The sequence below is a fragment of the Hippocampus zosterae genome, chromosome 13 (genome assembly GCF_025434085.1).
Source record: "Hippocampus zosterae strain Florida chromosome 13, ASM2543408v3, whole genome shotgun sequence".
Taxonomy (NCBI): domain Eukaryota; kingdom Metazoa; phylum Chordata; class Actinopteri; order Syngnathiformes; family Syngnathidae; genus Hippocampus; species Hippocampus zosterae.
Window position 1 is genome coordinate 11959245 of NC_067463.1, and position 25622 is coordinate 11984866.

At 41.9% G+C, this 25622-nt stretch overlaps 2 protein-coding genes and 1 long non-coding RNA gene across 14 annotated transcripts in view; 2 read left to right on the forward strand and 1 right to left on the reverse strand.

The window, feature by feature from the left end:
* apbb2b (amyloid beta (A4) precursor protein-binding, family B, member 2b) overlaps positions 1-15550 on the forward strand; it is a 71800-nt gene extending 56250 nt beyond the window's left edge. For 8 of the 10 annotated variants that reach the window (XM_052084312.1, XM_052084311.1, XM_052084315.1 and 5 more), the window contains 8 exons: positions 1165-1311; positions 1901-2028; positions 7294-7408; positions 8249-8336; positions 8437-8517; positions 8676-8791; positions 8988-9167; positions 11709-15550. In XM_052084312.1, coding sequence (XP_051940272.1) covers positions 1165-1311; positions 1901-2028; positions 7294-7408; positions 8249-8336; positions 8437-8517; positions 8676-8791; positions 8988-9167; positions 11709-11879 — 1026 coding nt within the window. In that variant the 3' untranslated portion in view covers positions 11880-15550. The other 2 variants (XM_052084320.1, XM_052084319.1) reach the window with 2 other exon arrangements.
* LOC127613342 (uncharacterized) lies at positions 14604-25401 on the reverse strand. Of its 2 annotated transcripts, XR_007966161.1 has the most exons (5): positions 25260-25401; positions 18559-18764; positions 18379-18441; positions 17615-17712; positions 14604-16956 (listed from the first exon to the last, which is right to left on the reverse strand). It is a non-coding gene; the product is annotated as an uncharacterized LOC127613342 (long non-coding RNA). The 2 variants fall into 2 exon arrangements; XR_007966160.1 differs by having other exon boundaries at positions 14604-17712.
* rbm47 (RNA binding motif protein 47) overlaps positions 25316-25622 on the forward strand; it is a 30273-nt gene continuing 29966 nt past the window's right edge. The window contains exon 1 of one of the 2 annotated variants that reach the window (XM_052084327.1): positions 25316-25465. The gene's annotated coding sequence lies outside the window, so the exon portion shown is untranslated. The remainder of the gene's footprint in view (positions 25466-25622) is intronic. The other variant, XM_052084328.1, reaches the window with a different exon arrangement.

Below are 25622 nucleotides of genomic sequence, written 5' to 3' on the forward strand. Positions count from 1 at the left end.
TCTGACATGCTTACTGAACAGAAAGATAAACAGCGCCATCTGCTGGATATGATACTGCACTGCCTCCACTGCTCCAAATGCAGAGTCACCATGCAGTGATGTCCACCAACCATTATATTTGTCAAAGTGGAATTTTTGACACAGTCCCCGACTCGTTTTTGTGACTTACAAGACCAATTATTTTCTTTTGCCTAGTTTTGAGTGTCTACGTAGCCTATGTAACTGCAATGAATGTCAGAGTACAGAGTGAGACAGACACTCAATGGGCCCACTCACTCAAACATTGCATTGAAAATGTGAAGTGCACTTTGTGTTCCATAAATAAAACACATTGCTCTACTTTATAAACCGGGTCAACCATTACAAACTTTGCAGAAGTTCACATAGTACATCCGTTGTTTGCATTTTTATCGTGTAGCTCTCCTATCTGCAGAGATGTTTGCACTTGTCTGTTGATTGCTGACATGCCCATTTTAACCGTTAATTACTCCAAATAATCCAGAGAAAGGATGTAAAATTACAAGATGATCATCTCTTTTGTTTGGGATCGTGGCTTTTTGTTGTAGTGGGTTGAACAAGGTGACAGAGTCCTGTCTGACCGGGCAATAAATATTTGATGGAGACGCGGCTCGCTCTATTTGCCGTCTCCTGTCTGTATCAGCCAAGTTGAACGTTTGTCTCCCCCTGATTGTATTGTGGAACTGATATTATTTGCATCAGGGGTTAACATATACCAGTGAAAGCAAATGTGACAAAAGTTCTGAAGTCCTTTTTTTTAATTTTTAGCAAATTCAGTCTCTTAAACTACATTCACCCTGTCAGGTTTACATACTTGGTTGTCTTTTTAGCTCGATAAGTAGTGTAGATAAAGCTTGGGAGTTTTATGATCATGTGTTGAAAATAGTGTAATTGATGGCATGGTAATGAAGCCACCATTGCTGTACAACACAAGTCAAAATAATTAGTTCATGTCTCATTAGTCTGAATAATACATTTTGTTATGGAAAAAGCAATGGTTTTTAGTGAATTCGATTTTTTTGCTATGAATAAATGACCCCCACTAATGAATGAATTTACTTTCTTTTTGGTGCAATCAGGTGCTCTTTGTAGGTCTCTGGCCACGTGACTCCGCTTATTGTGGTCATTTTTTCTTGTGTGTCTCAGTGTTTTGCAGTCCGCTCTCTGGGATGGGTGGAGATGGCCGAGGAGGACTTGGCACCTGGCAAGAGCAGCGTGGCCGTGAACAACTGCATACGGCAGCTGTCCTACTCCAAAAACGACATCCGAGACACAGTCGGGATCTGGGGCGAGGTGAGGGAGCGAGTGGTTGTTTTGTGACAGTGTTAGATTGACATCGAGAGCCGCAAGCCAGCCAAATGAAGTGATGAAAAATAGGAGCAATATTATGAAGCTTTCTCATTCTCTGGGGTGGCTGCAATTCATTTGAAAAGACATCATCCATTTCCTAATGCTTTTTTTTCTGAAGTCTGTGTGTATGTTTAATAAAGGAACACCGAGACTGTGCACTACGCCGAAAGGAACTGACAAACGTCAGAGAAAGAAACATATTTATATGATTGAGCGGCTCAGAGAATAGATGGATTTTCTCATACAGTTTTCTGTTATTAATGTTGTTCCAGCTCCATGTAGACTAAAGTTTTGGGACACACGGTCGTTTCACCCACAGGAAGTGACAGTTGTTTCTGTTCCATTTTGGAGTACGTCAATGGGAACGCTCATCCATTCATCCATGTCGATTGCATCCATACAACGTGACCGATTTAAGTCATAAGAGGCATGACACAAAAGCTCCAGATACTGTAGCTGTCACCGTTGGCGAACGTTGATACTGCACGCTTAATAAACGTGTGTGTGTGTGTGTTTGTGTTCATTTGTATAGGGGAAGGACATGTACCTGTTGCTGCAGAATAATATGTTGAACCTGGTTGACCCGATGGACCGCAGTGTCCTTCACTCTCAGCCAATCGCCAGCATCCGCGTCTGGGGCGTTGGTCGTGACAATGGCAGGTAGGTTACCGTGGCAACGTAATGGCAACCTCAATTAGACCTGGGCCCGAATATTTCCTACTACAGTTCTGTGTTACCGCACTGGTGATAAACAAGACGGATGACTTGACTCCAGGGAGAAAGATCATTGATGATGAAGGGACTGAACAAAATCTGAAATTATCATGACAAAGCACTGCATGAAATGAAAGGGCGAGTTACCGTTTCTTGTTCACCACAAAACACATTACCGCTGCCCTTCACGTTCGCCTCTATTTGTTCTTCGCTGCCCATCCTCCTTATTGTAAGAAGGTGAAGGACAATTAAAACGCGAAGAAGGCTTTCAGCCAATCAATCGAAACCAAATCAAAACCAATCGACTCACCCGATACTGTGGTGGGAGGATAGAGGAAGAAAATCCAGTAGAGGGCGCTGTGTCCCACAGGAAGAGACTCAATTGTCTGTTGGAGCCAAGTGAACAGTACATTTATGTCAATCTACCAGTTAAGTCACTCGCAAAAAATGGTCTGGTCTGGTGAGTGTCATGGGCATCAGCGAATGAGAGTGTAGAATTGGCTGTTAACTGTCTAACCCACTAGGCGATCTGTCGTGCATGACTCACCGTGAGTCACGTTCATCTGCAGCTCGTCCTTATTGCGTGTTTTCATCGTGTTTGTTCAGTAACACGATTGCCTTTGGTTTGCATTACATGAAGTTGTAATTCCTCCCCACCCCAGCGGGAGGCGAGATTTAATTAGTTGATGTCACGTGACCTTGTGTTGGCGATTGTAGACGTGTTGCTGTGGTACACATTGCCTTTTGTCTTCTTTGTGAAATGTGAAATGTATGCAAATGTTTTACTAACTCTTCGTTCCTGGCTCCCTGCCACCGCGCCAACATTTTTTCTACAAAAAGAGCAAGTGTGCGACTGCATTAACATTATTCCATGTGGGAAAATGTTCCCTGCAAAGTGCCAGTGCAGAGATTTTGTGTCAAACTTTTTGTAGTTAAATTATTCAAGTTATTCGGTGAATTTAAGAAGCCGTACACTTGAGTATGTACCAGTTATCAAAACACTGCAGCTCTACTTCTATTTTGCCATGCACTTAATTGTGCTTCTGAGTAATCTGGCAGCAAAACTCACTTGAAAATGGCGGCTTTTGCCCAGCCTAGCTGCCAAGTCAGGGATGCAGAACTCAATGCAGTATAATGCAAATGAATTAAGTAAATTGGATAAAATACAGAATAGTTCGCTTGCAGACTTGCAGACAATCCGGGGGAGGGGGGGGGGTAGAGATAAACAGCTAAAAAATGGCTGACTTGGTTGTTTTAATTGTACACTTCACCCAGACCCAGCAATTTGTGTACTAGCAATTAAAAAGTCAGTTTTCCATACTTCATGTCCCCTTTAAGACAGAGTTAATCACCCATCAGTTCCTCAAAATTGACAGAACTCATTAGTGAATCAATTTTACACAGTTTGGAATGCCATCATTGAAAACTTATTTTAAATTATTAAAAATGATACCAAAATATCTCCTTCTTCTTCATTTTACAATTCCAGACGGGTTCAAGAAAAACTGAAGCTCTCTCGCTCATGGAAAAAAAAAGTACAGATGCCCAGGTTGCTCAATAACATTTAATTTTCAAATGTTGGCAGACATTTTTCCCCCCCATTTAAAACTACTGCAGTTATGTTTTACAGTTAAAAAAAAAACACTTTTGAATTTTGATGTTGTCTTGGAAACGTTGCGGATTTAGAAAACGCAGACACACACTGTATTTAACCCCCATGTGAGACAAATTGACCTTGACCTTCTCAAGTCCCGAACCTTTATTTTTGGAGGATTCTTATTTCGAGAGCTTGATAACATCTCAGTCAGCAGCATGAGGGAGGAGGAAGAGGCGGCTCAGAAGAGAAAATAGGGGAGGGGCTTAGCTGAAGAAATGGGACAGGGGGAGCTCTACTTACTACCCACTGGATCTGCAGCATGCAGCTTGAGGAGCGTGCACTCATATCCAGAGCGTCTCAAAGATTTCTTCCCAAAATGGGGGAACAAAACCACCGTGAGTAATTTATCCACATTATTGTATTTTTTGTAATCGTAGTAGGAAGGGCCAAAACCATCAGGATAGTTTCTGTTCCTGTAGGTTTTTTTGTTCTTCTTATGTGTTCACACGATGGTTTGATGAAACGAGGTCTATTGCTATGACAGATACAAGACGCAAGTGATTTCTTTTGTAAATATGGTGTTGACATTCACAACAATGTGTGCGTGTGCTCCCGATCAGCTGCCACTCATCCCATGGGCCATTAAACTCCATTGTCGAAATAGAAATTACTCCCACATCAAACTTAACATTTTCTGGTGCGTTGGCATGAGATGATATGATTTGTGTGGAAAATATTATACCATAGTCTATTCCCTCAGCAGACGTGTGCGCACCAACACACACACACTTAACTTTTATCTTTCTGGCGTTTTCAAATGTGCGATAATAATAATTTCCTCATTCTCCTGACTCACTTGTTCTGCGTCAATAGTTCCCCCTGGCACCTCTTTGCTTTTCCCCGCACAATTTTTATTTCAGAGGATTTTCATGTTTTGCCACTTAATTGCTCGGATTGTCTTCTCGTCCAAGGATGTTTTTTCCAGGCAACTATTTATGTTTTTGTTATTCACTGGTTTGCTTGTTAACAACTTCTTTGAAATTATTTTGTTTTGCGTTTTTTGGAGTGCCACCACACATGGCTAGAGCACATGTAAAAATGCATTCAAGGGAACAGATTTTGGAAAATGTACTTTTTACTTTTGTACTTTTTTGCATACAAATAGCTGGGTCTCTGGAGTGCTAGCTGGCCTAAAGTGTCAAATTAAACAACCAAGTATATATGTTGTTCTTGGACAGTTTCTAAAAGTATGTCGAGACTCTTAGAGAACCGCTGAGAATGTTATGAATTGTGCCGTTTCCATGAGCCAGCGCTGGCTTTACGCAAGCATTATTCATTTGTAGTCTGGACGCAGATGGGTAAACATCTCTGAGTAGCCCTTGGCTTAGCTTGACCTGAGTTGTCATGGTAACAGAAGCCATGCTCCGTATTTGCCCCCCCTCCTCAAAAAAAAAGCAGAGCAGTTTCAAAGCAGAGTTTGACAAGTGTCTTTATATATTTGGTGTAAATATCTATCTTCAGTGTTTTTGATGGAACAATGGCTGACACCTTTTATTAATACAATGTGGACCCGTTTTAATTCAAATTTTTAATAAAAAGTCGCCTTCAAAATCTCGTAAAATACTAGTATACGCTATAAAAGTTGGTTTAAATAAAGTGTCAATGTTTAAATCATTTGAACTAAATGTGAGAAGTTCTCAGGAGCCGCATTAAGAAACAGAGTTGCATGTTCTGAGTCAAACTGTCTCATTGGCAGCAACTATTTTCAGACTGTAATTTGCAATTACCATTCAGATGCGTTTTCTTTGTCATATGACTCGGATCTCAGCAGGTTATTTTGCCGTTTAATTGTCCTCATGTTTGAGCCGGCAGTACGTTTTGGGCCTTCAGGGTCTGAAGGCAATTTTCCCCCCATGATAGATGTTAACTGTTCCTTGACTGAAATAATTGCGTTGATCAGGCATGCCAGTTTGATTGTCAATACAGCATTTTACCGTCACAATTGGGAATGAAAAAAAAACTCTTATTTTCTACTAACCTCTGCGCTTTCCCTCCTGCCTTCCGTGGTTCCAGAGAGAGGTAAAGATATTCCTCTCCTCTTCTTTTGCATCTCGACATCATCTCCGTCATTTCTTATTGTTTCATTTCCTCTTTGCCTCCATCTCTCTACCCCCTTCCAAGTGAGTGTGCATGAAATGAACACAATTCGACCTCTAGGAAATGAGAGTGATCTCCCCCCTCTGTCCTTTTCTGTCTGCAAACATGTTTTTATTGTATAGGCACACGGACAGAGGGAGAAATTGGATCATCCCAGATTCTTTAGGCTTTTTAAACGAGCCGCCGCGACTGCCCTTTTGCATTGAGAATTTATTTATTTATTTGTGTTGTGGAAAAAATGCCCAAAGCTCCCAGGAGGGTTATTGCAATGTACCGTTCTTGCATATATGTATCGGCATGTTTGTGCGTTTCATGTTTTGCTTGTGTGTTTCTTCTCAGTGGCGATCCATTTCCTTGTGCCTTCCTTCCTGTTCTGAATTGCCTCTTTTCAGCCCCGCCGCCTGCCGTCACTCTATTTGTCTCGCTCTCACGTCGCGCTGCGCTATCGATCTCTCGGGTCTGTCTACTTGGCCATAGCGTGTATGAGTGTGGGTGTGTTAATTTTCATAACAGGAAAGGTCAGCTCGTCTCTCATCCGTCTCGAGGTGACATCAGTCCGACCACAAGTCCCACATAGTTGTAACAAGTGAATGCCTTCATACTTTGAGGGGGAAAAAGTCTTTCTTTTGTACAATTCTATGGTACCACATTTGCGGGAACAGTTTAAGTAATGCTCTATTATTCCTCTTCCCTTTGCACAAAGTCCACAAGTAACGTGCTTAGATGGATTTTGTAGAGAACAACAACCCGATCAAACGCGTTTGGTATTAAGTACAAGAGCTGTTTTCAAAGTGTGGTACCAATCGTGATAGGTGGGCTCACTCTCGTCGCGCACCCGAATCTCTGAATGAAATGTTCAAACTGTGCATAATGTTAAAGTATCTTTTCATAGTGCATTTTTTAAGATTGTTGGGTTGTGTTTAACTTTTATATTCAATTCAACATTTGCATTTGATCTTTATAACTGTTTTTCTTCGGTAACCTTTTGAATTAGACCCTTAGTGTACCGGCATGTGCATTACTTTGATGAAGTCGTTGTTTCGTTTTTTATTTTGTAGGGCAGAGTGTTAATATTCCAACTGCAGCGTGAATTTAAATAATGCCTAACATACTGAATACAAAGAATAAGTTTTAGCAATAAAACCTAATTTTCGATCAATGCTTTGGCCTACTATGCAATTGTATTTTCCTGGTCATGATGTTGATACATGAGGGCTAAGAAAAAGTTGAGGAGCTGCTAAACTAGGACATGCCCTCTGCCTGATCAATTGACATCCACGATCCCGACAAATTTCAAATGTCATAAGTCTTCCCAGACGAATTGAAGCTGTTTGAACTGTGTGGAAGGGATTCCATAATATCTTTCATTATTACCTCCTGTACTTGTGATGGTCAGTTATGTTTCTTGTTTGACTGCTTCCACAAATGGATATTTTTGATTCTTCTGTTCCTCACAGGGATTTTGCATATGTGGCACGGGATAAAAATACAAGGATCCTAAAATGCCATGTGTTCCGCTGTGACACGCCAGCCAAAGCCATTGCCACCAGCCTCCATGAGATCTGCTCCCGGGTATGACAAGGCATATATGTCCGAACAATGCGTTTCAACACAGCGTTCAAGACCATGTATATTCTTATTTGATGGATGGCTACAACACGTTCTATTGGAATGTGAAGAGAAAACATTTTCCATGTTATATATTATGCTAGTTATTACACTCCTTACAAATGGTGCAAAACATTACATTTCCTCAAAATGACCCAACAGGATCAGGAATATAAAATAGATTGTTTCATGTAACAAATCAATGAATCCGTTTCCTACAGTGTTTTTCCTCATTTGGGTCACGTGTGAGCAAAAGCCTAATCCTGCTGACTTTAGTAACCATACACAGTCTCACATTTATTTATGAACTTCAGTTAACCTAAGATGCGAGTCTTTGGAATGTGCGAGGAAGCCACAAACCAATGAATGTTAAAAAAAACTAAATGTTTTGACTTTATTATCTCTAACACGGTCTCTATTTATTTATTTGCCACCCAAGATCGCCATTTAACCAACAAAACGCAGTTGTAGTCATCGTGGTAGTGCACTACAGTATATAAATTTACTGTGTATAAAAATAGTATCCACAAAAGCTCCAATCCACTCCTATTCTTATGGTATAATCAAATTCAAAAGTCATTTGCACGTCCATGTGTCTTCCATATTAACGTCGGAGATTTTCATTCACCTTGATACCAGAGCGGATCAGCTAAACGTTGAAATGGAAAATTCAAAATACAATATAGAAAAAAAAACATTACTGCATCTGCCTTCTTCTTGAACACTCACTCTACTGCTTTAACGTGCTTCTGCCCCGCCTTCCTCACCCTTTCTTCCCTCCCGCCATCTCTCACCCACATTCAGATTATGACTGAGAGAAAGAATGCCAAAGCGATGGCAGGAGGCTCTCTCCAGGACAGGATTCAGGCAGGACTGGACCTGCCCTTACAGGGTTGGTACTTAGTCCAAATCATCATCACTCAGTACCTAAATCATTTTTCTGTAATTACCATTCGAACCATTTAAACACCGTTGATGTATTATTTTGGCAGAATTCCCCACACCAAAGACTGAGTTGGTTCAAAAGTTTCAGGTGCTGTACCTCGGAATGATGCCCGTTGCCAGACCAATAGGTAGGTGGTTCGCCCACCCGCCAATAGGTGGAGTTGAAATGAGTTGAAGAGTTGTCGTTTATTTTAAATAAATTAAATTGTGTTTATTCTGGGGTTCAATTGATAAGCTGCGACATAGTAATGCATTTAAAATGTGACTGTTATCCGGCTCATTGCAGGCATGGACATACTGAATGGCGCAATAGGTAGTCTAGTCAGTGCTTCCAGCAAAGAGGACTGGACTCCAGTGGCCCTCAATGTGGCCGATGCCACAGTCACCATCAGCAAAGACGAGGTCAGTCACTCAACCTGACATTGAAAAGTCAGAAAAATTGCAGCGTTGAACAGTGAAGAAACAAACGTATTCATTAAAAAAAAAAAAAAGATGATGGATTTAAGAACACAAAGCTTGTCCGCTCCAGTGGTCCGATTTATGAAGACAACGGCACTCTGTTTTATGTGAATCCTTATGTCTCTCGTTCCCCACGCAGGATGAAGAGGAAGTGCTGGTGGAGTGCCGCGTACGATTCCTGTCGTTCATGGGCGTGGGAATAGATGTACGTACGTTTGCCTTCATCATGGACGCTGGCGGCCATCGCTATGACTGTCACGTGTTCTGGTGCGAGCCCAACGCCGGGAGTGTGTCCGAGGCTGTTCAGGCTGCTTGTATGGTGAGTTGTTGGAGGAAACCTTGAAATGATCATCAAACTTTGCCACCATGCTACACCCACCTTAAATGGCATAGGCAAGAATAAACAAATTTTCGCCGCCCATCTGTCTCATGCACCGGCTTCTGCCTGGAAATCCATCGTAGGACTGTCCAAAACATTTAACCTACAATTGCAAGTATTATAAATTAGTAGGATCATTTCAGAAATGAATATGCCCTCGGTTAAAAACTAAAATGGCCCCTGAGAGAAAAACGTTTCAGAATACTGTGAAACAGAATCTTGTTGCTTTACATAGTTTTGAGTGGGAAATTTGTGAGCAACAAACTGCCCCGAGATTTTGTGAGTTCTTCTTCCGGGTACCACCCCAACCAGTAGCAGTTATACTTAATTCTGCAAACACACACAAAGGAAAGCTGTTTTTTTTTTCCCTGGCTTCTATGATGGCCTATTACATTTTTCCCCCCATCTTGGTGCACGTACGGATGCGGAATGTGGGGGTTGAAGACGAATTGCACATTTCCTGTCTTCCGAGGTAGTATCCGGCAAATTTAACTGTTTTCTGCCCCTTGGTGATGAAACAAATCGTTGCCATCGCTTACTTCAGACGCGGCAATGTCCCACTTTCTTTGAGTTGTGTATGAAAAGGACAAGCGTCATGCTTCTCTTGCAGCAATTTGCTATAAAGGCGGTTTGAAACTGCCTTATGCTGAAATTAGGAAGATGGAAAGCTATCTGGCTTGTCGGGCTCTACTACATTCAATTTATTAAAAGTAAATGGAAGAACTGCTTTCAGGCTATTATGTGTGCACTCAAGTTAGAAGTGATGAATAAATTCAGATTCAAGGCATGGATAACAGACGTCGGCTTTCTTGATTGGTAATTATAAGACCGAAAAGACCTTTAGAATCTTCTTCTCTCCAAGTTTCATGTATGTTGTTACAAAGTAGAAATGGTCTTGTTAATTTTTACTTTCAAAGACGAATCAAGGGATCTATCGTAATCCCTGAATGATTTATAGTTGAGGCCCATTCCAAGACATTTGACATATTATTACGGGGGGGGGGGGGGGGGGTAACCATGAATATTGGCAAGTCATTCATGTCAATAACGAAGAAAGTGGATTCTAAACAGTCTTGGGCAGGGACTGAATGAAGGAAGGCAGAGAAGTAGTTTCAAGAAAGGAATAAAGGACACAAAATAAATGGCTCTGAGAGAAGGTTGAAAGGAATATCTGAGGGAGGGAGGGAATGAAGGTGGTCAGAAAGGAAGCGTGTGACCGTATGACAACATCATCAATATGCACCACCAGCACTGGAGCCCCACAGGGATGTGTCCTCGCTCCACTGCTCTTCTCCCTCTACACAAACGATTGCACCTCAACAGTTCCAGCTGTCAAACTCATAAAGTTCGCAGACGACACCACGGTCATCGGTCTCATCAAAGACGGCGACGAGTCTGCGTACCGCCAACAAGTGGAGCAGCTGGAGCTCTGGTGCGGCCGACACAACCTCGGGCTGAACACGCTCAAGACTGTAGAGATGATCGTGGACTTCAGGAAACATTCTTCTCCACGGTTGCCCCTCACACTATCCAACTGCCCTGTGTCAACCGTCGAGACCTTCAAGTTCCTGGGAATCACAGTCTCCCAGGACATCAAGTGGGAAGTCAACACCATCTCCATCCTGAAAAGGGCCCAGCAGAGGATGTACTTCCTTAGGCTCCCGAGGAAGCATGCCTGCCACAGGAGGTGCTACGACAGTTCTACACGGCAGTCATCAAATCAATCCTGTGTTCTTTCATCACGGTTTGGTTTGGGGCTGCCACAAAAAAGTACAAAATCCGACTTCAGCAGACAATTAGGACGGCGGAAAAAATCATTGGCACCGCCCTACCCACTCTTAAGACTTGCACACTGCAAGAATCAAGACAAGGGCACGGAAAATCCTCCTGGATCCCCCGCACCCTGCCCACCACCTTTTCCAGCCACTCCCCTCAGGCAGACGCTACAGATCCATGCGCACCAAATTTAGTAGACACTTAAACAGCTTCTTCCCTCTAGCCATTAACTCCTTAAACAGTCACTGACGTAGTCACTCTTCTTGTACTACAAAATGGTACTACAAAACTACTGGTTACTCTAAAATGGTTCAATGATTTTGTTGTTTACGATGATACTAGTGCAGCGTGTTATACCGGAGACAAATTCCTTGTGTGTTCTACATACTTGGCCAATAAAGATGATTCTGATTCTGATTCTGAGGAAGGTAGGAAAAAAAGCAGGTTTAAGCACCAGTGGGAGGGATGTAAGGGCTGCATGGAAAAAAAGAGGTGTGAAGTAAGAGAGAAAAATAGGAAGGAAGGCAAAAAAAAATAGGTTTAAGTGAAGCAAGGAAGGCTATAAGGATGTATGAATAAAATCAGGCTTATGAGGAAAGAAGGCAGGCCGAAGGAAGCAGAAAAAAGGGAAGAATTAGGTAGTACAAGGCTGCACTTTGCTATCATGTACCTTTGGTTGACCACGCCCCTTCCTCTTTCTCTCAGCTGCGGTACCAGAAGTGCTTGGTGGCGCGGCCGCTCTCCCAGAAGGCCTGCGGCTCGTCACCGCCGGGCGACTCCGTGTCACGCCGAGTCTCCACCAGCGTCAAGCGGGGCGTCCTCTCCCTCATCGACACCCTCAAACCGAAGCGGCCCGTCACAGAATCGACGCAGTGACCGGGGAAAGCATCCAAGCACGACCGACTTCCCCTTGCCGTACCCTGCTCCCAGTCGCCATGGTAACTACCCGCATCGCTGCAGAAAGTACCACAGACTCCTGTAACCATGGTAACAGCCAAGACCCTCCAGATTTTGTTCATGAGCATCATTGTGAGCGTGTTTTTAACGTGAGACGGCTAACAGTGTACATAGAAGCGTCTCGTATTCCCCACAGGGCGGGGCAACAAAGACAGCGTGCCGTCGATTAGTCGTCGTCATTGCACGTGCTGCAGCATGACCTTGCACACTTGGCCAAGCCTGTTTACACCCACCTTGTCCGTGGTTAAATGCCTCTACCGTAGACATCAATTTGACATAGACGCCATCTTGAACGCTGACTCGTGCGTCGCCGCCCGATTGGATCCTGCCACTTGGCAAGATCGGTGAAAATGCAGTTTTACGGTCAAAGCCCGGAGTCATCGCTTTTCCCTACTCACTTAACACTTTTTAGGGATTTTCTGTTGTGGACCGTTTGGTTCACTCCTGAGGTACATGGAAAAATACTTTTCGAACACTGCTCGATTTCTCTTATTAAAAGTATGACAACTATTTACCGATTTAGTGTTCGGGCCAAAGCAATTGCTTTGGCACCATCTGGTGGCATTGTGATGCCAAGGCACTAAATCATTGTGAGTTGAGGAGTTCATCTATTTGGTAGAAGTTGCCGCGCAGCCCTCTTGCAGTGTCTACGGGTGATTCCAAACTTTATCGGCAAGCGTGATTGCTGTGCGAGTGATTCCAAATATAGCCAATGAATGTTGATTTGGCCGTTTATAACACCATTTTGCGATTTGAGATTTTTCTGACTTTGTGGCTAATACTATGAAGCCCTCTTCGTGCATAATACTGTCAATTCCTCCAGTGAAAAGAGTTTTCACACAGAGAGCTATTTACTGTTTAATTAAGTTGCCCCAAAATACCGCTGTCATTGCCTGGCTATCTTATTTCATACTATGCAAGCTTCCCAAACATACCGTAAAGGGCTGATAAAACAGTTAGAAGGCAAGGCTTTTATGTTTGTCCTATTGGTAGCTACATTGATATCAGTTACTTGATTACTGAAAATGAATTCGATGTAAATGTCGGTGCGTTCTTTTCAAAAAATCCACATCACACATATCAGAATGTTGGTTATTATATACTCCGATTGAATACTTAATATTAATATGTCGACATGTACCATCACCGTGAGCATGTTGCATATATATTGTTCGCTTTAAACATTCATAAACAGATACAGAACATGATTCGGTGCTAACATATATCGTAAACTGTCAGTGAAAATGGATAATGTTTAGATTAAAAGTTCATATCATTATTATTCTATTTCTTATGTAAATAAGCGGCATTAACTTTAGTTAATAGGTTGTTGTTTTATTTTACTTGCATTACTGTGTGGGCAGAGCTGCCACATCCTATATGGCGGAAGCTAAGACGTGGCAACGGGCCAACCCATTCAAGGTGGTGTCTATGTTCTTGTGTCTACAGTTATCCCCCCCCCACCCCCCACCCCCTTGTGCTCTCACACTTGACATGCAGAAGACTGTAAGATAGATGCTCTAGGAAAGGAAGTGTCACAATGACGACTTCAATAACGAGGACATGAGTAAATTTTAAAAATGTGTCTCGCTCACATGAACCCGCATGAAACTTCCTATCCTAAACAAATAATCCACGTGAGGCAATATCAGTACACTGCTGCTTTTACATACTGAAGGAGTGAGAAAAGACAGATGCGTGGCCTCCTGGATGGTCAAAAAACAAAACAAAAAAAACCCAAAACAACAACAACAAGCGGTGACCCTTCACCCAAAGCATCCCCTCACGTATTTGCCATTTTGTCACCACTCGGATGATGACACATTATAGCCATTAGGCAGAGGACGCTCAAGACTGGGGTGATGTTTAGCCCCCGCGGGCAGAAGAGAGACTGCTGCTTTCACACCCCGCACATGTGGCCATGCTGGCAGACGTGCTGCTCAGCATCTGGACCCCAGCTAAGTGCTTTTCAACCTGTTGCTGTCATTTTATTCACGTTGTGTGAAGGGGAAAAAAAAAAAAAAAAACAATTCCACCTTTTTTCGGTGGGGGGCGGTGCGTTGACTCATGGCATGTCCGCATGAACTGGGGTATTTGTTTTTGTTGTATTTCTCTATGCATTTTGACCTCAGGTCCACATGCAAATTACATTTATTATTAAGGCAAATTACGCCTTTTTTGACCTTTGTCGGTGAGCCGAATGAGAATCTGTGGAAAAGAGGATGAATGGATATTTATTTGGAGTGTAACACACTTCACTCTTCATCTCACGACAGGTTTTTTTTTCTAATTCACATTGCTTTCTCAAAGAGAGCGTGCCATTTTCCACCCTTTAGCTTGCTCAATAATTTGTATTAATAAATTAATTCATTAAATTAAATACTACCCACACATGTGGACTGACTAATAATATAAATTTGTGAAAATATATTGCCGTTACCAAATTGTGACATAAGACGCTTTGACCTGATGGCAGCAAATTCTCGTTGTTTTGTGTTTAAATGTAAATCTGCCAAAGACATTTTTGTTATTTAAAAAACAAAACAAAACGGAACGCCCGTGTTCATGTGGATATTGCTTCAAGCAAATAGGAAGTTCCCTTTGACTGCAATTGACGTGTGTCCAGGCTTCTGTGTGCTTCAATTTAGTTTTTTTTTAACTGCATACATCCTTACTTCCTGTCTTTTTGTTTTCACCAGTGCCACACTCTCCTCACGTGACTTATTTTTCACAAGAATATTTTGAGCTTTTTTTTCCTTTTTCTTTTATGGATGTAACTATTTATAGCCGAACAAAAAACCCGAAAGCAACACACATGAGAAATGAGCACATTCTTCCCATTGACAGGAAAATAACCTGGCAACAATAAGTAGCCCTTCTCGCCACCTTTTGTCTGACTGAAATGTGAACGGGTTGACAAATGTATGTACATAATCTCCATATAAGGTAACATTTGCCATTTATTGTTGTCATAAGCTATTCCTTTCATTTTGAATGTCTGTACTCTTCTATTTTATTGAAATGCCTTTTTTCTTTTTTTAACTCACCAAATGGCCAATGTGTAACATATAACTTGTAGATATGAAAAAAAAACGAGGAAAGCAAATAATGACTTTTTTTTTTCTCACAGTTGTCAATTAAGTTGACGCCTGATAGGCAATTATCTATGCATTCTTTTCATGGCAAGAGTCGTTGCAATGCCTTGCAAGCCCCAGGGCGATTGAGAGGAAGACTGTATGTACTGAACAGAAATATTTTTATTTTATTTATTCTATTTTATAAAAGTATATACTGATTTTATTCATGGAGGCTGTTGAGGTCTCACTCTGAGTCTTTGTTTCAGTACTCGCAACGCTCCAACAGGCTCCGCTTTGCAGAAGGAAAAAAAAAGTGCAACTATACACCGGGAGCTGGGAGTTCTCTGCTGGAGGAGGAAGAGGATGCATGCAGAGGGCTCCCAGTTTCTCATAAACAACAACAACACACTCCATTTCCTGCCAATGGATGTGTAGGCTCCTGTTTGCTGCTCACTGATTTGTACACGTTATCAATGTAACCAATTGTGAGAATAAACGGCATCTTAAAACGGACTTGGCTGTCTGCATCAGATCTGCAAATTGGAGGTATACCACACTTGGCTAGCAGTTTATGTAAGAAAATGAAACTTCAGTTTTATTTATTCATTTATTTTCTCCAGAATATATACAATACAATATATACAATTTTAATACCCCACCTTGAAACTCGAGGCCTTTATGTGGCCCACAAATGAAAATAAAATGTGTTGTCATTTCTTGCTACGATTTTTTTTTCTATTTTGGTTGAAAGTCTGTCCCAAAATTGTGATCCTAATTACAAACATTTTGCTCAAAATCACTTCTTTCAAAATCATTTCTTGATCAAAAAGCATCCTTATTTCTTGAAATGAACGAAAACATCAGTCTGTTCCACACCCACATCGGGCTCCTCCTGGTATGCTTACCATGGCCGCCAGGGGGCCGTGTAATACAGATGCACACACAAGAATTTTGCTGAATTTTAATATTTTAAAAATATTTTCATATGAATATACGCCTGTGGGTGTTATGTCTGTCTACACAGGTGGCTGCACGGTTTGCGTTCAAATATCTGTTGCGTAAGAGTTTATAAAACCGGATGCAATTTGTTTGACCGTCTATGGTGTTTGGCTGTTTTTTTTTTAATGTATTCTTCCCCAAAGCTCCTTTCAATTGTTTGGATGTGGGTCAGTGCTTCTGTTTGTGTTCTGGCCAGCAGAGAAGAACTTTTTTTTAGCATTTGAATTATTAATGAAAAGCAGACATTTAGTCAATGCCACTTTGGACTGCAAATAAGTTGCGTCTAGCCAACAACAGAAAAAAATTCAACAGTGCTCTCATCTCAAGCACATTTGCTTCTCTGCCTCAGAGAAAATCCATTATTAAGGTGACCGCCCCATCACTCTCAGTTTAAATACATGACCAACGGTTTTATATAGAAGGCAAAGTCATTGGGAGTGACAGAATCCAACTGGCCGTGAAATCACAATTACACTGCTTGAAGCAAACGAGAGGAAGCCAAAGGCAGAGGAGCTTCCCTGACATACACTGAAGGAGGGGCAGCAGATCTGCATTCAAACTGTTTGCTGCCTTTGGCCTCAACTCCAATTGTCTTTCTTCTACTTATTGCACCTTTTTTTTCATTTTCGCTTTGATCTCAAGCTGCAGTGTCTCCAGCACTCGTACTGAACAAAATAAGGCAGTTGCCTTTGACAAGGGAAATGCTAAAGACTGTCTCAGCGCTAGCTAGTTCTCAGCTTTTCACATGAATGCGCGTTTACCTGAATGGCAGCAGTTTGTCGGGAGTGAATGTTTTTTTTTTCCAACACCCTCTTCACCTGCTGTTCATTTTCCTTACCAGACACTGAGCGCGTGCAGTTGAGCACAGTTTGAACCTGTGGGACTTCCAAAGGGGCATCATTCAATTAAGTTTGTACCATCTGAAACAGAATTTTAAACTTGCCGGTTACATTCATGCCAATTGAGGAGTGTTGTGCAAATGTTGCAAGCAGATTTTTGAAAAGTGTCAGGAAAGCATATTTCTGTGCGTATATTGCATGTGCACAGACATTTATGCTTGGAGAGGCTCTAAAGACCACCTACCATCCACCCAGCCCCCTCACCCCCCACTTTACTGCTGTGTTGTCATTACCCTGTGTTGGCGCGTTATTTACAGTATGCGCAATTCGGTCCGCGCATCTGGTTTGTTTTATGTTTTCAGTGAACGTAAACAAGGCCATTGAAAAATGTGTCACTTAAAATGTGCAGGGAAATTCAGAAAAATATATAGGCTTTAAATCATCAGTGAAGTTTGGCATCTTAAATCCAGCCTAAATTACTCATAGAGACCACTTGTGGTTTCCTGGGGACCACCAGGAGTCCACAGGCCAAAAGTCAAACCTTGATGTTTATTAGGTGTGTGTGTGTGTGTGTGTGTGTGTGCGTGTGTGTGTGTGTGTGTGTGTGTGTGTGTGTGTGTGTGTGTGTGCGTGTGTGTGTGTGTGTGTGTGTGTGTGTGTGTGTGTGTGTGTGTGTGTGTGTGTGTGTGTGTGTGTGTGTGTGTGTGTGTGTGTGTGTGTGTGTGTGTGTGTGTCTCACTGGTTAAGCCGCGGGCCAGTTGTCTTGCTTTCTGAGTTGTAAGTTTGTTCATGTTGCTTTAGGACACGAAACCACGAGACAAGTCCTTCAGCGGATTCCTGTCTGTCAAGAAAGGGTGAATGTTTTTGTTTCTTAACATCAATCTCTGCTAAATGCGGATTCACCAACTTTAACCACGTGGTCCACCGCAGACATCCCGCTGAGCTTAGTGCTGTTTAACGAATACATCCACTTGAGTACATGTTTAACATCAAGCCAAAAACTATTGTTTTCTTTTTCATGGTTCTGTAAGGCGTCACCATTTTTTTTTTCAACTTTTACCTCCCTGGTGTGCTTGGTTGCCAATTTTATGGCACCAGACAAACGACCTGTCGGCTTGTTAGCTCTGTTTCACTCCCCCCCTAGTGCTCGCGCGTGCGTGCGCACACACACACACACACACACACACACACACACACTCTTTGTCTGTGTATGTCTCATCACACTTGCTTTATAGTGTCGTTTACAGACTCCCAGTTGCCACTTTTACCTATGCATCATTTGACAAGTATAACTGGGCTGACGATATGCGCAGATGTGAATACAAATGGCTTCTTAAATCCATCCTTCGTTTCCCCCCATTCCTCCATTTTCTGATACTGCACAAGCAGATGGCGGAGAACGACTACGTATGGCTACCTTACGAGGCACTTTAATGGTCAGCGGGAGTGTCGTGAAATTTGTGTTTGGGCTGATACGGGACTTTTTGTCACACAGGATGGGACTTGCAATATGCTGCGACATGTTGAAGCGGCTGTCCGTCATCATCTCCTCCAGTAAATCTTGGTCTGGTCGCAAAACAACAGGTTAGTGTTTATTAAAGAACATAACACTCACCGGCCTCAACATTAGGTACCAAATGCCCAATGTAATGGATGCGTTATTGAATATTGAATTTGACATACATTTGAGTGCGCTGAAGGTCAGCTTGGAAGGCTTGTTGTTCAAGTTCTCTTGTCAGTGTTCTCCGGCAGAGACAGCGTGTCAATCTTCTTCTCAAAATGCAGAAACTGATGCTTTAGCGGTTCCTCTGTACGCAGATGTTGCAAGATGGCCGCTGCCTGCGGGAAAGCTCGATCAGGTGGAGGCGGAATGTCGAACATGTGGACAGCTGGAGAAAATAAAGAGAAAGATAAAGTGGTAGAATAAAGGTTCAGGTATGTGAAGATGGTACATATAAAAACATTATTTCCCTCACTGAGCCCATACAGTACCAAGGACAACTATTCACACACATTCTTGCTGTCACTGAGCAGGGTCTGAACTCCACCTGTATGGACATCAGACAAATGTAGCACTAAACCATGGGTGATGTAAAAATAAAAAATAAAAATCTAAATAATAATTAAATTAACATCCTGAGAGCAGCCATGTGGAGAACAAAACTACAGGGTGAAAGGTGACTCCACTTTTACTGACCTGGCCTTATTGAGCCAACTGAGCAATTACGACTATTGTTTGTTAAGTAGCCGAAACCCAAGGACTCCGGTTATCATGGTTCCAAAAATCCACCTTTCGTTGTTTTGTGAGCGTGAGTCTCAGCCCTACAGGCTACTGTGTTCTTACTGTTGCAATTAAACACCCTCTTGGACTGCAGTGGCATTAATAAATGATGGTCAGTGGTCCAGCTCTTTGTGACCTGCTTCACTCATGACACACGTACACGCTGAATTGATGACATGACTTGACAATGATGATTCAATTCTAAAAAAACATTCACTTCTGATAAAAGTGGGTCTTAAATTATCCTCAGTAGAGGATAGTTCGAGCGTGTTTTTTTCCCCCTCTCCCTACCTTGTGGTTTCCTTTCTGAACTCTGACTGTGAATTTCCCTATTGCGGGACAAGTAAAGGATATCTTAATCATCTATTACAGAATGATGGGAATAGAACTATAATGCTTCCAAAAGCATGTGCAAAAATGAAAATGAATGAATATCAAACACTTTTTTGGAGGGGACAGGGCTTGGGTGAGTATTTCCAATGCTGCTGGACAAGCTTTCGTTCTGGAAGAAAAGGCTACAGGAGATTAGTGTAATCTGCATAAGTGATGGGCTATTTCTACAATATTCTACAGTAGGCTTTTTACTTTTGTCGCCCACAGTCCTCCTCTGCAGATCAGCATATTTCCTCCATATGGATGTTCTCTGTAAAGTATAGACCTTTGACAGTTGTCAAAAACTGGTTGTTTCTTCGCAGCACTGTGCTGTTTCGTTCCCTTCCTTTCCTCTGCTCTGCACGACTGTCTCTATTTCGATTATCCTAATTTGTCATTTTGCAGCAAGTAGCAAATACCAAACCATGTCACGTAGTGCAGCTCAATCGTAGAGTGCACCAAAACATTTTTTAAAAAATATATATTTTGATGAATATCTCATTGTTGGTGTTTGATTCAAACAAAAAAAACAGAAAAAGAAAATTATCTTTGTAAAAGTCAAATTTTGCAGACTCCTGTGTTGAAACATTCTGAGTTCACACTTGACAACCACTCGATGACAAATAGGATGGATGCTGCCACCTACTGTCCATGTCTCCACAGCACACGTCAAATATTTTTCTAAGTGGAAGCAAAAGGGGGAAAAAATCTTACAAAAACGGACGGTTCTTGCACAGTTTGCTCACAAATGTATTAACACTGCATTAAGTCTTGTACTGTGTGGCAACAGATGGATACCCAAGTTAATTGCACTGTCTGACTTCAAGTGTAAAAAGTAACGTACCCTGCCTATCATTATATGTCATTGGCACATATTAAAGAACGTTTTTTTTTTAAAGTTATAATATATGTAGTGAACAAATGATCTTTCACAACACTGACTTTTTCATTTGATTCATTGCAGCAGAAAATACCTGGCAGGCAATGCCTCCCTGAGGGGAAATTCATTTTACAATTGCATACAATACAAAGGTCAGGCAACATTAGGCAACAACATCATCATGGTGACCCAATGGTTCTTAGTTTTTCCTTCCAGTGTGGACTTTTACATATAAAAAGTCGACTTCTTGTTCAAATGCTTTATTTTTGTGACATAATGTGACCTACTCTATACAGTAATCTTTACAACTCGATTTAGATTTTTTTTCTTCGTAATTAAAAATAAAGAGCTGAGATAACGTGGTTGTACAAGTGTGCACGCCCTCTCTTAAAATAAGATTGTCTTTTAGAATTGTGGCCAAAAAGTACAAACTTGGTTTCAAAATTGTGCAAAAACACACTTGAAATTTCCCAAATGCACATGGGAAAAAATGTGTTAGGGTTCGATGAAACATTGAACCTGAATTCAAGTGTAATTGGTTAATTCTGAAAACAGCCACATCCCCGAACTAAGAGTGTGTGCAGGTCTGTGCAACCACATTATCTAAGTTGTTTATTTTTACTTCCTCCCGTGTAGACTCTTTCTATCCATGATACAGCACCAGTGTCTGGTTTTGAATCTCAGCTCCGGCATTGCAACGTGAAAATCACCTTTTCTCTGTGTCCATATGGGAGTTTACTAGACATTCCATCTTCCTGCCACAATCCCCAAAATATGTATGCTCGGTTCATTAAAGTTTCCATTGGTGCGAATGTGTTTTCTGATACTACTAATCTAATCAAGAATATCTTATCCGTAGCGATTTACGACAAATAGACTCCAGTCAACTTGTCGCCAGGTATTATGAGTAGTCTATGTACCATTATAGTGTTACTCTTCCATGTTACCAGCAGGGGGCAACATTTTTCATGAGCGCTGCCTGCAACATGGGGGACCGAGAAAATATTGTAATAGACTAGTAAGAAGTGAGCTTTTAACATGACATTTGACTCCGTTTTTGTTATTCGCCGTGGTTTGGTTTAAAATATAGTAAAGTTACTCCACTGAACATGACATGTTTAATCAGAAAGTAGGGGGGAAAATATGGCATGGTTTTCATCCAAATGAGCCACGGGTGGGAGTCCAGCTGGCAAGATTATCACGTCCAACACGCGTCATCAATGTCGCCTCACAACAGGACTCTTGCTTGCTTTGTACAGTATGTGTTGTGTTTGTGTGTGGCCAAGGGTCGCATTTGTGTGTATAAACCATATTCAATAATCGGCCCAGCTGGAGATGGCGGTTGCGCGGGTTTAAGCCGACCTGGAATTTTCTCAATCAAGGTCTAATCTTTACAGCAACCTGTACAATGCTGCATTAAAACCTTCTTGTTTTACTTGGTGTACTTATACATGCGTCAACAGTCTCCGGTGATACAGTGCAGAATTTTCCGTGCGTGCGCGTGCGTGCGCGCGCGTGCGTGTGTGTGAGTGTGTGTGTGCGCGCGTGCGTGTGCGTGTGTGTGTGTGTGTGTGTCTGCGTGTGGGTGTGCATGTGCTTATGCACGTGTGTGTTGGCGATGATAATGCGTTTGGATTTGATCTGTTTCACTCATCAAAAGCCAATTACAATGTATGAGGCATCATACCAACACACACGCACGCACGCACGCTCAGTGTGCCCTCCAACTGACTTTACATGGTGCCACACGCCTAGTTACAGTTGCTTAAGTGGAAAAGTACCAGCCAGGTAAGAACTTTAGCCTTATTCATGCATCGCAGCTCATTTGTTGATTCTGCCATGCATATTCATATTCGTATTACAAGAAATGGTGCATGCTGTAGCAGAACAATTTTTAAACAAAACCACACACATTGAGAAGATTCACCACAATGTCCTACACTGTGCACTTTTGCTGTTATTCTACCCCATCTGACGGATTGTTTGACTACTTGTTGCAGGTTGATGTGTCCACCAACGCGACACAACCATGGAAGTCAGAGTATCAGGAACCCATGCAAGCGCAGCAAAAATACGTTGACTGTTCACAGGAAAGCTGAAGCTGACATTTGAACTGTGAGGTAGACCTACAAGTCACGACCTCACTGTGCGAACGCTACACTACTCATCTGATTCAATTGAGGCTGGCTGGAGAGATAGCCAACACAAAATGCTTCAACCCAGGATGAAAAAAAAAAACCCTCCCTTACAAATTCCAGTCAAAAGCAACCAACATAACATAGCACCTGAATGATCAAATTGTTTATTGTCGGTGGTAGAGTAATCCCTCATTTATCGCGGTTAATGCGGACCGAAACCACCTGCGATAGACAAAAATTAGCGAAGTAGCAACCGCCCCCCGTATAGGTATATGTAGATGTGTATGAGTATAAATAAAATTTACAAGGCCAAATTTAATGGTATACATGCAAATTTGTAGTCATTCATATTACTTGATCCTATATACTAATATATTTAAACATGTATAAGTTAGGTTAGGTCGTTAGTGTATGAATAACGAAATACAGTAAACACATGTATGTAGTACTGTATATGTTGCTCTATGTGACATGCTGTTGTTTTGCTGACTTTCACTGCCTCTCGCGGACCTTTTGCGGACTTTTTGCAGACTTTTTGCGGCATTTTCGCATGTTTTTTTATTTTTATTTTTTATGAATATGTCTGAAAAAATCCGAGATGCACCGAGGCCGCGTTAAACCAAACGCGAAATAGCGAGGGATCACTGTATATTACAAAATTGAATTAATATTCTGACACGTGAAAAGGCTTTTACCGTCATATTCCGTTTTTTTTGGACATGTCCCAAATAATCTAACATCTGACAGAAATGACAAAGGGACATATTTTCCACCAGACCCTCCATGCAAAGCTGCTTGTGAAAATAAAAAAAAATGCTTTCTTAAGCACTGTATTTTGAAAGTCACATTCAAGTCAAACTAACACAACATGCTTTTGCGCCAAGTGGTGGATAGTACTTAGTAACTAGTGTGCGCGCGCGCGTGTGTGTGTGTGTGTGTGTGTGTGTGTGTGTTTGTGTGTGTGTGTGTGAAGATGCTGATGCACTGTAATTGCACCAATTGTAGTTCGGCATGTTAGTTACTCAGTCGGCAAATAGAAAACCAATCAAATCATCCTGATTCCTCTCAATGACCCCGGCACACCCATGAAGTAAAACTGCCTTTATCTCCTTTGCTGTTACTACTGCGTTGTGAGGTATTCTATTATTCAAGAGCCATGTTCTTTTAACAAAAATGATCAACTCTCCAGCTCTATTTGCCTCATCCTGCCGATGTTCAAAAGACAAGGCATATGAAGACCTCAGCGAATTCTGAGAAAATCAATTGATTTGTAACTGGGCCAAAAGTGTTTATAGAGACATTATGTTCCTGCATGCCATAAATTGTGTCAATTTATGGTTTAATAAGCCCTATTGTTTTGAAGGGCCTGGAATAGCAGCTCATCTTTGACCTCAGCTAAATGTTTTAAATTGTTGTTTTTGAATGTATAGCTATGAGTCCTGAAAGTTCGGCAGAAAATCATTTTTTGTCAAAATATGACTTAGGCCGTTATTATTAAGAACATGTCGAAATGTGACACTATACAGTTAAAGAAAAAAAAAACAAATCCCACTCCCCACCACAAACCAGAACAATGTTCTGGCTCCCTTACGTATTCCAAAACGTGCATGCAAGATTGCTCGAAGGATCTAAATCAGGGGTGTCAAACTAATTTTTGTCGTGGGCCACATTATAGTTTCCTGTTCCCTCGGAGGGCCCTTATGGTTGTGAAACCATATTAGGAAGTCAAGAATAATGGTTTATTCAACTAGAGTTTAAATTACTGTAATGGGGGTTTTGGTAACAAGAAAATTTACAATAGCTCTCGTATATATTACATACAAGAATTTGAAGTTTTGGTACAAATTTTAGCCAGCATGTTTGATTTGCTTTCGCGGGCCACGTAAAAAGATGCGGCAGACCAGATCTGGCCCCCGGGCCTTGAGTTTCACACCTGTGCTTTGAATTATCCTCTGGTGTCAATGCGGGTGTGAAAGGTTTGTCTATATCTGCCCTGTGATTGGCAGACGACCAGTCCTGGGTGTGCCCAGCCTCTCCCCCAAGGTCAGCTGGGATAGGCCCAAGCACACCTGTCACCCAAATAAGGACAAAAGCGCAACAGAAAATTGATGGACGTTTCAAAGACTGTTTACACATTCTGTCAACTTCAGTATGGAAGCCCAATATTTTATGACAACAAAATTATTAATATAGACTATAGCATTACATATTAACATTTTTAAAGGGGTGGCGGGGGCTGATTTCGGACAACAATCCCTGTAGGTAGTCAATTTGAGGACATTTTAATGGAGATGAAGGCCCAATGTGTTGGTATCTGAAGCACAGTAAAATCAAAACATGGTGAAACGATGAATGCATTAGAGCAACTCTTTTATTCATGAAACAATTTCATTGTCTGGATGACAACTTGGGAGGAACCGTGTTGCTTCATGGCCATGGTGTAAATTTAGCGTCCTTGCTCATTCGCTTGTGCCTGTGGACTTTTTGTAAGACCTAATAGATGTTTTAAGTCGATAACTATCTGTTAAGTAAGCATTTGTGCGTTGAGCAACCTGTCCAACGGCCTCAAGCCTCCTCCCAGCACAGAGTTCAGCCGCCGCTGTTGAAAAGTTACTTCTCTGTGTGAGCACATCTGACTCAATCTCAGTTTCCTATTCACACAAGTTCCCTACTGTGTGCGTGTGCTTTTGTGTGTGTGCGCGCGCACACTAACCTATGCATGTGTATGTGTGTTGCTGCTCCAAACAGAAATCCAGCTTCCTCCTCTCTTCTATCCTCAGCATTGTCGGTTGCCTTAGCGCTCGGAGAGGCTCTGGCCGGCCTCATCTCTATGACGACAAGGTGTTTGCGAAGAGCTTGAGGGAAGGAAGAAGGAAGAGCATTCGTCCCGCCCCACTTTAATTCCTGCGAGATCTTCAGGTAAGTAAGCAGACGCACGTACAGTTGAATGAAATGGGGAATGCTGTTGTGCGGTGTGTTTAAACTTCTCTGCATGATCAAACACGCGCTGTGACGACATTAAATGGTGGGTGCGGAAGTGATGAAGTCACTTCATTTCAACAAGAGGCACGGACGA